Source organism: Protomyctophum bolini (assembly GCF_963924005.1).
Source record: "Protomyctophum bolini genome assembly, chromosome: 23".
In the NCBI taxonomy this organism is placed as follows: Eukaryota; Metazoa; Chordata; class Actinopteri; order Myctophiformes; family Myctophidae; genus Protomyctophum; species Protomyctophum bolini.
Genome location: NC_137884.1, coordinates 15,296,858 through 15,315,542, shown reverse-complemented (window position 1 = coordinate 15,315,542; position 18,685 = coordinate 15,296,858). Strand labels below are relative to the sequence as shown.

The window sequence follows — 18,685 nt, the reverse complement described above, 5'->3', positions numbered from 1 at the left end:
AGAAAGAGGGCGTGAGAGAGAACCAAATAAATGACAGGGAGCGATGAAAATGAATGTCTGCGGCCGGTCGCGTTCTCCATCGATTTATGGGCCGCGGCTTTACATGATAAATGCATTGGATTTCCAAAGCACTGCTGTCCTCATAACTCACATGCACACACACTCACACTCACAGTCTCACACACACACGCTCGCTCGCTCGCTCGCACACACACACACACACACACACACACACACACACACACACACACACACACACACACACACACACAAACAGTCTGATTTGCAAACGACTCAATCATGGGATTTGTGGTTGATTGAATTTCTGGACTAATTGAACAAAATAAAATAAAGAATACATGCACTAATATGAACAACACCACACGTTGTAACCACCATGACCAGTAGCAGGGAAAAACGATAGCCAGGAGATATCGACGCTCTCGTCGTGCGCGTGTGCGTGCGTGCGTGCGAGAGATCTGCAGGGTATGCATGATGTTTGAACTGTTTCTCTCTCTCTCTCTCTCTCTCTCTCTCGCCCAAGTGCTTGGAAGTCACCAAGGAGTGACTCAATCGTAGGAGTTGTAGTAGGCATTACAATTAGTTTGACTCGTTTCCACAAATACATGTTGTGAAAGATAGCCAATTGAGAGTTGGTTCATGACTTTTGACTTTTTTGTTATAATAATTTAGAGGTATTAAAAAGGTCTTAAATTGTCACTTTAGAATCATGCAGATATACACTTATGCTGTATGTCGGTTTGTTTACTGTTGAATGATAAGACAATGTGGCAAATCATCTGGGTACCCCACCCAAAACTCATGTGGGGACCCCCCCTGGGGGTCTCTATTCTGGGAATCACTGCGCCAGCCCCCCCCCCCCCCCCCTCTCTCCTCTCCCTGTCTTCTTGCCCCAGGCCCTCTCACAGCATCGTTCACACATACACAATGAGGGTTAGGAGAGAAAACTAAAAGAAAAATACAGAGAGAGAGAGAGACACAGAGAGAGAGCGGGAGAGAGAGAGAGAATAAAAGTGTGATATATATTACATGTCTGTTCCAATCCAACATGGTCGTCCATCAAAGGCGCTCCTCCAATGACAGCCCATCACCCGACAGCCTAGCCCGCTGCTTTCTGACGCTCATTGGACCCCAGCCGCCAAATAGCCCCCAGAAAACAATATCTATATATTTATTACGTTTTCACTCAATACCTGCCCTGCTGTAAAACAATCTCATATTTAACAATCTTATACTTGCCAATGCTCTCTCTCCCTCCCTCCCTCTCTCTCTCTCTCTCTCTCCCTCCCTCCCTCCCTCCCTCCCTCTCTCTCTCCCCATCCATCCTGTCCTTCCTTGGCTGTCGTTCTCCATTTCTCTATTCCAGCGTATTTCATTTTTAATTTTTTCCACCCCTTTCTTCTTTATTATGTCTCTTGACGTCGTGTATCGATTAAATTGGATTTCTCCGTTCAGCCAGCTAGCCCAGCCCGCTGCGGCAATTGTCATCTCACCAGCAAAGAAAAAGTTTCACAGCTTTATGAAAGACCCATGAGGCGCTGAACATAAAACAAAAGCATACTATTTGGTTCCTCTGACTGTCTCTCTATCTACATTTCTCGTTTTGTCTTCATCCGTCTGCATCTCAATCTGTCAATCTGTCTGTTCTAGCTCTCCTCTCAGTCTCTCTCTCTCTCACACGTAATTGCTCCAAAAATAGCAGACCTACAAGCTCACAAGCGAGCTTGTAGGTTGGCTATTTCCGATGGCGCTACAAAGCTTTTCTCTCTCCCACGCTCGCCGCCTCGCGTGCGACGATCAATGGCCGCCTTTCCGAAATGTGTTTTAGAAGCTGTGACAAGCACTCTAGCGGCGAAGACGTGCTCGAGAGTGGCAGGCAGCGCCGTTGAATTGTTACGAGACGAGAGGGAAGTGAGAGCCTACATGCATTGCCGCCAGGCGGGGAGCACATGGTGACTTCCACAGTGACAAACGACAGAGCGGCACACGCTCATCCAACATCACACGCTCCCTCCAAGACACACTTCTCCTTTTGAGGAGCGAGATGATTCGCTTAACGTGCAACATTGGTTTCTCACTCGGAGCTGTAAACAGACCAAAATAAGTGTATACAGGGTATCTGCACATTTCTAAAGTGACTTTTTAAGTGAAATTAAGACACCTCACATTTTAAATTACATTAAATAAATCCAATACTGCGTCAAAAGTAATGGACTGCGAGGTGTTGTGAGGTTGTAGATGGGCATTTCCAGAAAAGTGTCGAGGGTTTAAGAGGTTAGGATGTCATGAAAATACACATTAGCATGAATCCAACATACACTGATGACAGTGCTAATAAACAAGTCTATAAAGTATGAAGACCAGTAAGACGCCTTAATAATTAATAATCATAATAAATATAGGCGACGAGCGACCGCAGGTCTGAGACACTCTACCGGAATAATGTCACTTCATTATGTCGGCACTGTCATAGGAGTTTCATTTTAAATTGTCTCATATAAGCATTGTGGTCCAAAAATAAATAAACTGTCTTCAGCGATATTGTCAGGAATTTGTAATAATTCGACGGCAGTAACATTAGCGTTTTCTCTCAGTTAGTGTGTGTGTGTGTGTTTGTGTGTGTGTGTGTGTGTGTGTGTGTGTGTGTGTGTGTGTGTGTGTGTGTGTGCAGCATTACATGAAGAGCGTGAGTGTTACAGTGTCACTGCACGTTTTCATAGTAAAAAAGTTTGTTTGATAGCAGCAATGCTGAAAAAAATAAAATAAATCTCACCTGTGTGAAGTGAGCGGTGGAACTATATTGTAATTGTTATACTGTACTGAACTGTACTGGTGTTACATTAAAAACTCAGCTTCCTATCGTGTGAAGCTCAACAGGGCCACTTTCTCACCTGTTGGTGCCCTAAACAGACAGACAGACATAGGGACATACAAAGACACATGATGGAGATGCCAAAAAAAATAAAACGTTGAAAACCCCAGTTTTAGAGAGTGTGCACCATTCACCGCTGTATCCGTGCCTTTAGAGAGAGGAGCCTCCTGTTGCCAGAGCTCAGCCGCTGTGATGCGTGGGTCATTATCACACACCGGTTGAAGCAACAGGAAAGCCTCTCGTGCTCTCTGCACGCCCTCGCCATAATTTAATTAGCACACGTTTATCAGCGGCAGATAAGGCCTCAACAGGAGTTGAGCTGTCACCCTCTCTTTCACTCACTTTACCACACACACACACACACACACAAACGTTTTTTATTCTCATGACTTGATATACTGTGTACAGGCTCGCTACATTATGTGTTATTATGTACAGGTATATAAAGCACACACTTGGAATGTGACTGAGGTCATATTCACACCAGAAAGCTTCACTGCGATTAAAACTAATCCTGCTGCGTATTGTCGGAAAGTGCACTCCGTTTGGCAGGTGTGAAACCTCATTCGAATCCTAATCAAAGAACCGCATTCTACATTGCAAAAACAAAACGGGGGTTTTGCTTCGCTTCCAATCGCACTTGATTTTTGATTTGGTGCAGGTGTGAATGCAATCCGCACTAAATAAAGTAAATGAAGGAAACTATGTGGCGGATGAATGTGGCAAAGGCATATTTTACGCTGTGCAAAGATGTCCCGTTACCGTGGATAGACGTGGTCGAATGAGGAGACTGAAGCCCTCATCGAAATATGAGGACGAGTCACGAGTTACATCAATCAATTGCTTATGAGGAAACACATAAAAACACTGCAGTGTAGCCGTCAGAATATTCTGTCTGTCTGTGCGTAAACATGTAGTGCTGTTACTGTCAACGTTGGAGGTCGGATTCATTTTGCGCTGCTGTCTGCTGTCTGCGCTGTGCCTCCATGCCCAAAAGAACAGTGTGCATAGAGAGAGAGAGAGAGGTCCAGTACCCGACGGCCCGACGACACACTGCATGCATAATGCACGTTACCCTAATTTTACGTGACGTCCGAACTATTACCGGTACTCAAGAGTATAATTTTAGCACCATAGATTTCACTGTGTAGTTTATGAACTGAACACACTGATAAAGGTCCCTGCAAATTAAATATGCAAAAATGATGCGACTTCTCCACCCATTCGCATCGACTCTACCGAAGTATTGGTGTGAATATGACCATAGTGAAAGTCTAACTCGTGCACATCTTGTAGTGTGGTAGGTTTGCGCCGCACCTCATTTTTCATATTCCATCCTGATGATTGGCGAATTCCGAAACATTGCTGGCCCACAATAACATAGACCTGTGCTCCGAGGAGTGCTTTCTTCTCAGGGGCAGGACACGTGGGTCCATGCTATTTTGAAAAACTATTTTGAATAGTTCAAAATAGCCAATCTACATCGACACGTTGTAAGCTTGTAGATTGGCTATTTTAACTATTCAACTAGTAAAAGAAATTACGAAAATAGAGCCTGTGGTCTACCTGCCTTTGTGATCTAGCACTGGTAGATCACAATCTACCTTCTGGGCACCGCTACCCTATAGGAATATGTTAAAGGCCAACGTTAAAGGAGGACTGACACGCCCCTCGGGAGCTAATAACTGCTATCAAACAATGCTATCATGATTCTGACGTCAGAGTGGCGAGGGGCTTTCCCCAACGACTTCTATGCGGGCTCGCCGGGCTTGGTGGCCGTGATAGCATAGCAACTTATGCTACTATTTTGGTGTCACATTTAGCTTGAATACTGGGTGAAAGTCTCATTAAAAAAATTATTTTTTCGCAACATTGTTCAGGTGAACTGTGTGTTTATGCTTGTTCATTGTAATAATCAATATCGCTATGATTATTTTATTTATCGCCGCGTCGCTCCGCATGACAACATACAGTCTAGCCCGTCTCAGATGCAGGCTGCACACACACGGACGGACGGACGGACGGACGTATAGTCTCTGGTCAGGTCCCCGCATTGAACTGGGCATGTGTGTACGCACACACACACACACACACACACACACACACGCACAACTTTTAGCCGTGGCTATAGTGCATGACAGCGGGGAAGAGATTCCGTGCCATTGCATGTGTGTGTGTGTGTACACACATGCCCAGTCCCCCGTAGAGGCTCATGATCTCGTCCGCAAGACTATGCCTCGGCATAGCGATATTTATTATTACAATGAATACAAACATAAACACACTATAGTTCACTTGAACAATGTTGTGGTAACTAACTACGGTATTACAGAGTGAGAGCGAGGGTGTACATGTCAGCCTGCGGCTGAGAGGGGAAAAGAACAGTAGTCGCGCTGTGGCCAGACAACAGCAGACCGTCCGTAGTCGCGACTGTCGCGCTGCGGGGCTGAGAGGTCTCAGAGCGGGCAGACAGGGGTGTTGGCGACCGGGGGAACATGGGACTAGAGTCCAACATTTGCGCTTGTGCTGCAGTTCCCCTAAAAAACCCCACGCCAACCTCAATTGCATTCAAATTAAGCATATTTTTTTTCAATTACATTTATAGCCAATATGACGCTAAATGTACCGTCAAAAACGCTAGCCTGACCTATAGCCACTTGTTGCTAGCGCCGTAGCCCCGTTTCAAACTGTTTCAAACTGTTTTCAGTCAGACCACGTGATGTGCTGTACCACCCATATTAATTTCGGGGCGTGTCAGCGGACCTTTAAGGAACCGGGAACCGTTAAGAGGGAGTCGTTAAAATCCGGATCCCAACCCTAAATGCTGCAGTGTTGTAATGGTGTTACCATATAGGCGCATACGTTACCATATAGGTGCATGCAGTGTTGTAATGGCTGCCATGGTAAGGGGTTTCTTCCACATTCGTCGCCCTCCTGCCCGGCAACAGATAAGAGAAGCGAAGCCATTAAGCGCTGTGTTTTATTTGTTTTCCACTCATTAAAAACCAGGGGTGTTTTCTAGTCTGAATTGAGGCCTGCGTGTCTCCGTTGAGAACGTTATCTTCTCCATATCGCTGGAGTGCATTAGCAATAATGACTTCATTTGTCTGTGACACCCCACCCCCCGTCCCCCATGCTGGCTTTCTTTTTTGCCTCCGGATGAGCTAAAAAAGCCACAAGGCAACTAGAACAAGGGGAGAAACAAAGGGGGACACTTGTGTGCGCTATTTTCATTTAATTTCAGAAGTAGAACCTACAGTACTATAGATTGTTATGTACTTTGTTCCAGGGACCCCCAGAAAACACGAGGTCCCACTGAATTGAGAGAACAGTTAGTCCATCTAGTGAGAAATCGCTGATTTTGAAGAAATGTTTGTCCATCAAATGTTAATCAAGGTGGATGTTTTTATTTTTATTTTTAAATGCGTAACTGCATTAATGAGTATAATCGTTGCTGGCGAGTAGAAACCTTTTGGGCGATATCCTTGGAGCAGATGCTGTGGCATCACAGCTAGAAGGTCCCGGGTTCGATCCCCGCATGGGGACGCTGGGAGTGTGTTCTCTCCTGGGCGCCCATACCCTAGGTGCAGTTGGCGTAAGGGCCCTGTGTCCCCTATGAGGGTATAGGTATAGGTACCCTCACATGCAGTAGTCCTGGTCTCTACAATGCCTCCCCCTGGTCAGCCAGGGGGAGGCTTCTTATCACCCCTTTCAGGTGATAAGAAGCGGCCTGCTCACTCCTCATGCATTGAAAGAAGCATGAGCTTCAGTTCTCCCCAGGTTGGCAGAGGGAGTGTAGCCCCCAGGAAAAATGGAAGTGAAATAAATAAATATGAACTACATTGGATCCATTGGAACATTTCTTTTTCCATTTCCTGAACAAGGTTTCCACAACCATATATATATATATTTTTTGTTATGTTTTTGTTTATATTTTTATTTATTTATTGCCAAACTGAGGGCAGCTCTCTCACTCTCATTTGGACTAACAGACAGCTCTGAATTTGTTCAGGGAGTTGCAGGAAATTGCGATTTGAGGCCCACTCTGTAATCACACACAACAACCCCACAAATAAAATTGGTAATCTAGATCATGTGTGTGTGTGTGTGTGTGTGTGTGTGTGTGTGTGTGTGTGTGTGTGTGTGTGTGTGTGCGCGCACGTGTGTGCAAGCACATTTAGGGTGGGAGTAATTGTGATTGTGTATGTGTGTCCGTTAACATTTTCAGCAGGATCGGTTGTTGTGTGCGGGCACGTGCCTGCTCTTTGTGTGTGTGTGTGTGTGTGTGTGTGTGTGAGCAAGCGAGAGAGAGAGAGAGAGAGAGTGTGTGCAATCACTGTCATGCATGGCCTTTGTGCCCCTGTTTGGATTAGAGCACTGATTAGTGCCACCTCTGCCATTTAAACAGGTATTATTAGCTCACACTTAGTATTCCAAGCGAAGACACAACTTAACTCTCTCTCTCTCTGTCAATGTCCATAAGTTTCTTTGTCTGTTTTTAGAAAAGTAACCACTCGATCCGAGACGAGACGAGAAATATATGTTTTTAAATATTTTCTGGGATTTGATGCCTTTTTGTAAGAGCACATTGAGACAAAGTCTCACTGTGGTCTTTGGCTCTGGAATCAAACTCGCCATTTTTTTGGATGGTCCAGTGGAGAGTGACAGGAGACACTCTGACAGAGTGGCACGCAGCAAAGGTTGTTGGGGTCAGGAATCGAACCCACGACTCGCCTGTCAGGCGTATATAGAGCCTATATTATGTGGTATGCGCCATAACCACTAGGCCATCTCGCCATCTTATCATAATGTTTGTGTGACAAGCTATGTTACTATTTTGACTGATAAAATGCAGTTTCCTAGTAAATGCTAGTAAGTGCTTCCTTCTCAAACAAATGTGTCTTTGTTACGCTACACTCCAGAGTAGATCTCAGACATAAAACAAGCTCTATCTGCTGCACAAATTCCCAGGAACTAATAATAGCCACATAAAGATGACAGTTATTGTTATTCGGTGCTATCATGTGCTTTGCCTTTAAAGCAGAAGGTGTGTGTGTGTGTGTGTGTGTGTGTGTGTGTGTGTGTGTGTGTGTGTGTGTGTGTGACTGTGTGTGACTGTGTGTTTGTGTGTTCTCTTTACAAGAGAAATATTGTACTTTTGACTAAATATTGCACATTTCTAGGAAGGGAAATGGGTACATTATGAATGTAGGTGTGGGGACTGTGGGGACTTGAGAACCACTGCTGTAACACACCACTATTGATCGCCTCAGCAGCTCTGTTCATTCCTATTGATCTGTTCTCAACTATGATGGATGTCCCGTCCCGCAAGACGCATACAGGAGGGCACAGCACATTGCACTGCAAACATTTAGCACATTTACTTTGTTTTGAGTACAGCCGCAATACGCCGATTTTCAACCTATAGGCCGCAAGGGTATTCACCTCTGATATAAGACAAAGACAAAGTAACCACTGACTTTGACTGTGATTCTTGTCAAATAACTAAACCCTGATTCATACATCTTCGTTCTTCACACAATGCTGACACGCAACGCCGCCGTGTGTCAGAGGAAAAAAAGTCTGTCTAATCGATTTAGTTGATTATAAATCACAAGTGATTTATTCGTTGATATATGAAAAATAAAATGAGCAAAAAAAAATGCTCTTCTTGGATAATTGAAAATAGTAATTGATAGAATAATATCTAAGGACATAGTCGATAGTTGCTGCCCTATTCTCTTTTATTCAATATATCTCTATTACAGTACTTTCTACGTTGTACTTGCATGATACATTAATCTTTAGAACGTCCATGTTGTCTTTACCGTGCGTATCCCAGAGCAAGACATCTTCTTCCTCCAGGATTAACACCTCCTCCGACTCCAGAGCATCAATACATTAATCTTTAGAAGTACCATGTAGCGTATAGGTACCCAGAAGACATGTTCTTCATCCAGGATTATACCTCCTCTCCGACTCGGAGCCATCAATCACACTTTAGAGCTCCTTTCAGATCCGTCATAAACGTGCATAACGGCCCACTAAAAGGCTGACAAAACCCTTGCTTCCTTGAGCACCGTAGCGGCCCGTTATACGGCCAGGGTTTGAGGATGTACTCCATGGCTGTGGTGCTGCGGGTTCATTTGGTGGAAGGGTCACCATGGGGGTGATGACTGCTGTCTCTGGATGTTGTTGACTAGTGACCCTGATGAACCTTACAGGATTGGTACCTGCTATTACAACGGGTTATTGTCAGGGGAGAAACACACACGTGCGCACATACAGAAGTGCACAAACACACACACGCACGTACACGTGTCACACGTCACACGCACACACACACTAGAGATATAGAGGCAAATAAAATAATGCATTCTCACACTGTTCTGTGTGAGAATGTCTTTGTTTATTGCTTTGAAATATTGTATTTGGTGTATCTCTACGACACTGCAAATGAGGGTGACCTCAATGTCTTTCGAGAATAAATACAGGTTTGAAGTGAAGTGACAAATTCTGCATTCTACCATTCCTGCAGATGATAAAAAACTGATATTGTCTTTCATCCATAACATCAGTGGTTCCCAAACTGGGGGTCCCCGGATGATTAGCTTAATGTGCAACGTTGTTTTCTCACTCGACAGTAAACAAACCTACAGTACAGGGTTTCTGCACATTTCTAAAGTTACAATTAAATGACTTCCGAGGCCTTTTTAACTGGTTTGATCCCTTTGACAGGTATAGATTATTTAATTTTGCGCCATGCGCGGGGCGATAGTGGCCTGAAAAGTTCGGGAACCCTTGGGGACCACCGCACGCACGCACACATACACATCACTCATTTCATAAACGAACGGACTACTTTCCGTGCACACTCACCACTGGCTTACCAGTTGGTGCATTGGAAGAAAAACTAAATCGCCATGTCCTGCTTGTGTCTGATGATTTGATTACTACTGGAGAGTCGAGACCTGTTTGTGTTCCCCACTCTGCCGCAGTACTACTTCTATACTCTCCTATCACGAATAAATACAAAATTCTTAAATGTGGCTTTTATTTTCATAGTACTGTGGCCTCAATATCCACCCTCCGTGACATTTTAATGGCTTTTGGAGTTGGGCTCATGCTGCTGTAGGTGGACTTGTGTGTCAGTGTTTGCAAACCACATGAGAGCTTGTAAATCGGGATATTTCCACCGAAGTTATTTGGTGTGGAGCGTAAACAGGAGGGGCATAGTACAGTGCCCTGGGGGACTCCAGTCAGCTACATACAGGGTTGAAGTGGTTTAAAGAACCGTAACAGTTCCCATGTAAAGGCGGAGAAGATGTCGGAGATGGAAATACTTTTTTTGCTACTTATTGGCTTGTTTTTCTTGACCACGACATTTTCAGAAATTAAGAAAATTCAAACATAGTCAACAGAATCAAGCATTTTTTAATAATAAAATGCATTCCATAAATGGCAAAAATGGCAGATCTACATGCTACTTTTTATGCTTTTGTGTGATGCTGTAGTAATATCAAGTAGGGCGTGAATTCACAAAATAAATCGCACAAGACACAAAGTCAGAATATGGAGATAAGAGGTTTCTCACAGCAACAGTAATAAAGGCTTTAGAGGCTGGCTATACAGGCTGACAAGCATCATGATTGATTCATGAACTTTTTCTTTGTAGCTTGTTTCGTAGCTCGTCACGCAGCGACAAGTGACGGGCTGTTTGTTTGTATCTTCATGTCTTGTAGCCTGTCGTTACTGTTTTATGAAACAGATTGCTCAGATTTTCATCCATTTCTTCTCTCTCTCTCTCTCTCTCTCTCTCTCTCTCTGTCCAGAGTGCTCAGTTCTACAAGGTCACCACAGAGAACTATCACAAGGCTGCGGACCAAGTCAACTCCAAGTTCAAGTAAGTCTTGGCCTTTGGTGGTGCACACAGTAACGACAAATACGACCCCCCTTCTATAGGAATTTGCATGTACTTGGGTTCCTTCAAGTGGGATTTCAGTGATTTGAGTTTTTTGTTGTTACAACATAAACGGGTACCAACAATACCAAGGATTCGTCCGTGACGTCATACCACTGTGGTTTATAAACAGCTTTGAGTCTTCTGTGTTCGTTAAAAGTGACATCACTGGTGTCTAATCCTTGGTATCTTTATGGTAACCTTAGTCTCACCATGCGTTAATGATCAGATGTGTCACAACAAGCTGTCCTATTTCGTCATGATCGTGCTGATGAAACACTGGACGGGATTAATATTTCATGTCAACATTCAAGTGCATCAGAAGATGTGACCCAGGTAAAGTAATGCGTCAAGTTTAACTAAAGTGTTCCACCTGCCCAAAGTCATTTCTCATGCATACAGTACATAACCTTTTTTAATCTTGTTGATATAACGCCATTTATTAGCCTGTCATTGGCTGCCATTCAACATCTGTGTTTTGGTACGATTGATGCACGACCGCACAGTGCACAAGCATATTAGTAAAATATACTTACAGTGCCAAACCTAAATGCTGAATGGCCAGTTCACAATTTAGTCGTTTAAAAAATAGCAGATCTACAAGCTTACAGATCCAAAAGGTCACAAAGCGCAATGTGACACATACAGTACATGCAATCTGGGAATGCCATTCTGTAAAAGAAAAAAAATCTGCCAGGGGGTGCCCGGACCACCACCCGGATCCAATAATGTTGCCGTTATCTGATTGGCTCACATGGGTCGCCACTTACTTCCAGGCCTCAATCAAGAGCCATGTGTTACTGTAAACTCTGAGACGTATTTGCAAAACACCGTATGACCGGAAGACGCCGGCGTCAGGAAATCCTTTCTCCATCCGTATGGTTATTACCAGAGGCGGCTGTATTAAGTATCCAACCTGTCGTGTGCGCAGCGCATTAAGCCCTAGCTTGACACGCACATACATGTAACTAAAGAAGACACTCCCATCCGTGTTCCATCTGTCTTCTTAATAAGAGGCCATTAGGCTCCATAGTAATGCAGGGAGAGTGGATGAGGAGCCTACAGGAGGTGGGTGGAGGCCGGTCCCAGGCTCTGGCGGGGCTCCTCTTGGGAGGCTAGGCTAATTGCGTTAGCTCGTCATTAGCCAGCGCTAACGCCGGGATCATTGTCTCCCTCAGAAATGCTGGAAAGTGATTAGCCTAGCCCCGCTGGGGTTTATAGCCATAGACTGTGAGGAAGCTTGGACCCGAGACTTCCCTCCCCCCCAAATCGCATTATGTAGGGAGGGGGAAAAAAGTGCAGTGCAATAGCATTACACCGGCGCTAACTAGCGAGCGTCGAGCTAACATGCGTTGCGTGCAGGCAGTCACGTGACGCGGGTGCTCCTGGCTTCGGAGAGCCGTGATTGGGTGATTGGATTACGGGAGGGTGCATTAGCTAGACTTGTGATTGGATTAGGCCGGTGGGGCGCGCGTGCAGGGCGTGTGTGTGTCCTAATGAAATGGTGGGAAGGTCTGGTGTTGCGAGGAGGGATCTGAGCACGGATCTTTATTGGGTTTCACTGGGTGTGCTCATCGTCGAGGCGCGTGGGATTGTGTATCTGTGCATGGCGTTTGTGTGCACAGTACCCAGTGTGGCCATGTCTGCTTCTTATAAGTGACTTTGGGCTTGTTTTTCTGTAAAGTCAATTGTAAATATTTGAAATTGTGGGATGTGTGTGTATAGCTGCTTCTTTGGGCTTGTTTCCTAAATGTTCCTTAAATCAAATGAACATGTAATTGTCCACGCATCCCCACCTGAAAGCATTTTGTACCATATCATATCATACCAGATTTGTGTTGTTAAAATATTTCATATATGTAAAATCTTTCACTTTTTCACCAAGATTTTGTTGAAAATAGCAGAGTAGATTTTCAAATAGCCGATGTACACAGTAGTATACGGTTTAAAGTGCTCATGTGTTAGTCGTTTCTTTTGGGCTTGTTTTCATAGATCTGGTTGCTAATGTCTCTCGTAAAAATCTGGCAACCGTGGTTTCACTGGTTGTGCTCATCGCTCAGAGGTGTGTGTGTGTGTGTGTGTGTGTGTGTGTGTGTGTGTGTGTGTGTGGGGTAGTAGAATTTGAGAAATAAACACAATAATTATCCTGATGTTTACAAGATAAATGGTTGTTTAAAATGTATTTGAGTTGGGAAAATATTATGGTTAGAATTGGGCATTTTGAGCAGTGGTTCCAAAACCTTTTTCATGTCGAGGACCCCCAAATTGACACTGATTACCCCGCGGACCCCCATTTGAAGAGATATGCCAGGGACTAGGTTTGGGATTTGGAACCGGGTCCATTTCAGACCCTGTTCCGACATTGCGGATCCAGAGCCAGTTCCATCGTTTTTTTTAGTTCCCTCATCAGTCGTCATGTAGCTCCGATGTGTCTGTGCATGCATGCAGAGCCTGGGGTGATGTCACCCCACCTACATGAGTGAGTGGGGTCGGGGAGGATACGCCCACTGTTCTGTGCATTCAGCGACCGGTCACCGCCGCGGAGCGAGTGGGACAGTATATCTATTTCATTAGGCGTATTGTACAACTGTTGTTAATGGTGCTAATTTAGAACGCCAATGACTCAACGTCTTTCTGTCTGATATTTTATGAATCACGTTAACTATAGAGCCAAATCACAAATTTGTCTGCACTTCTTTTTACAACTTATAAGCAACTCAACTGCTTTTGATTTGGCTCTAAATGAATCGCGTGACTGTTGAGAGCCCAGCGTTTAGGTGCATATATACCTCCATAGATTGTTTAGACCTACTTTATAAAGTTTGCAGAAAAAAGCACAGGAACGTAGCCTACAGTTACAGACAAGGTCTGCTAAGAGGATTTTATCATCCAAGAAAGCACTATGGCTTGTTTCCATTCATATTAAATTAATCTGAACATTAAAGATACAACATTTGTCACCACAACAATATCATTATTGCAATGTGTACTTTATATTTAATATACAGTACAAATTGCAACAATGATATTGTTGTGGTGGCTAGCTGGTGGTGGTGGTGATGAAGTTTAAATAATAGTGCCACCTTATAATTGTAAAGTGCATTTTCAATAATTGAATGAATGAATTTGTGTTTATTATGTGCTTGGTTAGGTTAGTTATAATCTATGTTAAAAAAATTATATTAGGATCCGTTAAGGGAACCGTTAGGAACCGGAACCGTTAAGAGGGATCCGGTAAGGATCCCGAACAGAATCCCAACCCTACCAGGGACACCATAACAGAAGATTTTGACGGTTCTAGCAACCAATTTAATTTCAAGGACTCCCAGTTTGACATGCATTAGTCTACAGTCCCTCATCCAATGGCATTTCTAACTCTGGGACCCCAATTTATATTGCAAAATCAATGTTAATTCAACAGAGAGTGTACAAATGGAACCGAATGAACCCTAATGAATTCAACTAAGAGTGTACAAATGGAACCGAATGAGAGAGTTACAGACCCCCATAATGGTCCATTTGGTTCCAAACTATAATTTAGCTGGGGACCCCTGATTTAGAGGTTAGGTTTAGAGTTATATAGAGTTATTTTGAGTTAATATAAAAAACATAGGAGACCTACAAGCCCACAGAGCAGTGCCACAGGGGGCGGTACATTGGATAGTGTATTATATGGACACAGTCTCTGCTGTGACAGAAAGGCAGCAGAGAGATAAGATGTTATCTGTTGGCCTCGGGTGAATAATAAGAGCAAGACATCTTGTCTCACAGCCCTTTTGATTTCCTCAAACTTGAAAATGCCCACAGGAGATAGAAGAAAGGTCCTACTGTAGCAGATTGGGCCATAGCCGTAACTGATGGAATTAACATTTGATCTGATATTCTACCAGCTCTTATGAAGTATGAGAGATCTCTCCCCCCCAACACACACACATGCATGAGCGGCGACGCACACTAGAATGTCTTAATTGTCTGATTTATCTGTGTTCAAATGAGTCCTAATGTCTACATGGTGATGGAGTTGATAATATATCTAATTGTCGCTGTCTGGTGGAAAACTCATTACGTATGTCCAATTATGACCCAAATATGTCTGTTCTTTTCTATAATTATTTTTGAAACTATTTAACATTGTGAAAGGTACTCGCTTATCTTTTTTTTTTGGTGTGAAAACGAAAAGTTTCCACTATTGTACGACACTCTTTATGCTGAAGTAGGGCATACATTTTAAACATTTTCTTTTTAAATACATAAAGCTGCATTCTGGACATGCAAGGTTTCTGTCCAACAGCCACAATGTGGTGTAGTTATATAGTCGGCCATGCTGGGAATGGATGGTTGTTCTAATGCTCTTTTCCACGCTGGCAGATACCAAGGATACACAAAGCTACGCTGCAAAGATATAAATGGCATTAAATGGGGGTCAGTAGCCTATGCATGTCAAACTGGGCATCCTTTTCAAATCCCTCCCCCTGAAAATGAATTTTCAGGGCAAGACATCGACCTTGCGCGTGCGTACTCGGCCCCCAGCCTGGTACCCTATAGTCAAAATATGGCCCTTGAGGAAAATGAATTGGGGAACCCTGCTGTAGTATGATCAAGTAGGGCATATACATTTAAGAGAAAACACAGAAAGTTAATACTATGGAGATTAGAGGTTTCTACCTGACGGCAACGATATACAAGACACACACACCGTATTATGTACACTATAAGCTATATAAGCAGGTGTATGCTATGCTACACCAACTGTGTGTGTGTGTGTGTGTGTGTGTGTGTGTGTGTGTGTGTGTGTGTGTGTGTGTGTGTGTGTGTGTGTGTGTGTGTGTGTGTGTGTGTGTGTGTGTGTGTGTGTGTGTGTGTGTGTGTGTGTGTGTGTGTGTGTGTGTGTGTGTGTGTGTGTGCGTGGTACAGCTGCTCTCCCGCTGTATTCCCGCCAGATTGTCCCGCCTGAACATGATGGAGTTCTCCCAACTGGAACAGTACTGCATCACCGTGACCTCATTACATCCACACACACACACACACACAAGGAAAAGTTCATTGAAATAGCAGAATAGTTATATTTTTCTTCCACCTCGAATTTTGACATGTGGATTATTTTATTTTTAAAGAATGTAGATCAGCAGTGGGCGTACACACACACACACACACACATACTGTAGTGTATATGGCTCACTAAGGGGAAGTCTTATAACATGCTTCCATGCATATAACGGTATATAAGGTATAATATGGATGTCTTATGAATACATAGACGTGAATAAGATTTGATAAGAGGTCTCTAACCCCCAATGTACAGTCCTTTTGATGTAGAGTTTGAGGTCAGAGGTCAGATGTAGAGTTGATGAAATCAGGAATCTATGGACTTCATAGTGATGTCACAAGGCATGACCAAATGCCTGGAGTAACTGACGGGAAATACCTGTTTTAATGTATGCGACCTGCGGTCGGAATTACTTTATTTTTATATTATGTTTTTTTGTGTATACGCATAGTTTCATTATATGGATATTCCACGGTTAGACGGATGTTAGGGTCTCAGCTAATGTATGATTATGATGACTAATGTTCTACTGTATGTATTTGATATATTACCATGTGTTCCTTTCCGTAAGTCAGATTTAGAGAGTCTGCTAAATACCTAGATTGTACAAGTCGAATTTTCACTTTGTCCGAGTGTCTCATTCCCAAAATATAGGCAACCTACAAGCTCACAAGTCTTGAGCATGTGCTATTGAGCTATTTTCGGCACGCGACACCGTTGTACGACAACGCATACTTTTAGGCTATATACACGCACACACACACACACACACACACCTGACCACAGCGTTTATTTATTCTCCTCCTGACACTGGCTGTAGATAAGGGTTCTTCCCAATAAGCCGTTGAGAAGAGACCTCCTATCTCTCTCTCTCTCTCTCTGCGTTCTGATTTATACACTGCCATTGTATCCACTCGAAGCTTTTATCCACCTCTGATGCACTATCACAGTGTATGACCTTTACTACTAGACTGCATGTATGTACTGTATGTATGGTAGAGGGATGGCTTTGTTCCCATCATGGGTGCGTGCATGGCATGCATGTTGAATGGGTGTCCGTGTCATGGTGTAAGGCTTTTGACTGATTGAATTATTGGAAATGTAAACAGTGCGAGGTACAGTAAGACATTGGGGCTAACGGGGTGACACAAAAAAGGTCCTGGGGACTTCCATTGTTTCCATTGTGGTCCTTACAGTATGTATTCAATTCATCAACATAGCGTACAAAATTAACACAATAATACATGTCATGTTCTTTACCTCTCCTTGTGGTCTCCTGATAGATGTTTGAGCTTGCCTTTAAAGGATGGTGTCAGGGCATTAGACATTTTGGTTCTGAATTACAGTGAATTTAACCGATTGATTGATTGGTTATTTTGTGGTTGTTGTTTTGCATGACATCACTGTACGACGAAGTATAAAGTACGCCTTGAGGGGTTAATCATACTAATCTGTTTATTAAAATTCTAAACATTTAATTTGACAATTCGGGTGCTTAGTTTAGACAGTTTTTGGTTTAGACTAGTCATTGGTTAGACCAGTCATTAGTCCTACAACTACAACCTATCTCAAACCCTCACCCTAAACCTATAACCTCCCACAGGGCAGCACACCTAAACCCAACCTTAACCCATGTCTAACCAGTGACTAGTCTAAACTAAGTATGCACCCTATATAACCTAATATCCTCCACACTTAATTTTAAAAAGAGCAAAAGTTGCAGCCTCGAAACATGTCACTCGAAGCTCGAAACATGTCGCTTCGTGTTTCAAGCTTGATGCTTTTCTGTGACGCTGTAGTATGATCAAGTAGGACGTTAATATCTCAAATATGGAGATGAGATGTTTCTGCTCGACAGCAACAATATATGAAAATTGCACTTCTTGGTGGTAGAACTAATTGGGAACTCAGAGAAGCGCTATATACGTTTGAGATATTATAAATTATCGATAATCAAATACTGAGTATTGAGTATCAAGTACCAAGTATTGAGTAAAGTATCTAAATTAATCGATACTTGTACCCCTAATGAAAGGGTGTGTCAACCTGTCTAGGTGTGTGCACGAACACGCAATCGCGCACACACCTAGACAGGTTGCAGTGACCCTGTGGGACTTCCAGCTGACAGCCATGGAGGAGAATGATAGATGTAAGATTCTGACCAAGGAGAGAGAGAGAGAGAGAGGGAGAGACATTCAGTAGTGTAGCAGCGGTATAGCCCCTAAGCCCCCTGTCAGCGGTAACCTTTGCCGGGGCTTTAAGGTTCCTTTTGTTGGATGTGGCCCGGCATCCATGTTTGTGCCGGCTCCCCTGCGGAGAGCAGGGATTGGACCAGAACATCACATGGTGACTGATGGTTGACAGGCGGGTGGACGCTTCGACAACAGCAACACTGAACGTTCCACACGAACATGAAAAACAATCCCACACACCCTGCTCCTTGATTGTGACATTTGTCACAAGCTCACAGGCGGCGTGACAATGTGTTTGTGTTTACTGTGTGTGTGTGTGTGTGTGTGTGTGTGTGTGTGTGTGTGTGTGTGTGTGTGTGTGTGTGAATGAAATCTCATTTCATTCAGTCACTTGACCGTCACCTCTCTCCTCTGGTTTTCTCTAGTGTATGTAGCTTGTGAACAGCGTATGTGTACAGTCTGTACACACACGCACACACATGTCTGCCATCTCCTCACACAATCTGGCCTGTTTGTTTTTTCCCTGTTCCGTTCTCTATCTCACTCAGTCTAGCGTATGCACGGTAAGCAGCATCAAGCTGGACCACAATGAA

At 43.6% G+C, this 18,685-nt stretch overlaps 1 protein-coding gene across 1 annotated transcript in view; it reads left to right on the top strand.

Moving 5' to 3' along the window:
- Positions 1-18,685, top strand: part of chchd3a (coiled-coil-helix-coiled-coil-helix domain containing 3a) — a 108,497-nt gene that overhangs the window by 70,420 nt on the left and 19,392 nt on the right. Inside the window, exon 8 of the mRNA XM_080757047.1 lies at positions 10,726-10,796. Coding sequence (XP_080613173.1) covers positions 10,726-10,796 — 71 coding nt within the window. The remainder of the gene's footprint in view (positions 1-10,725; positions 10,797-18,685) is intronic.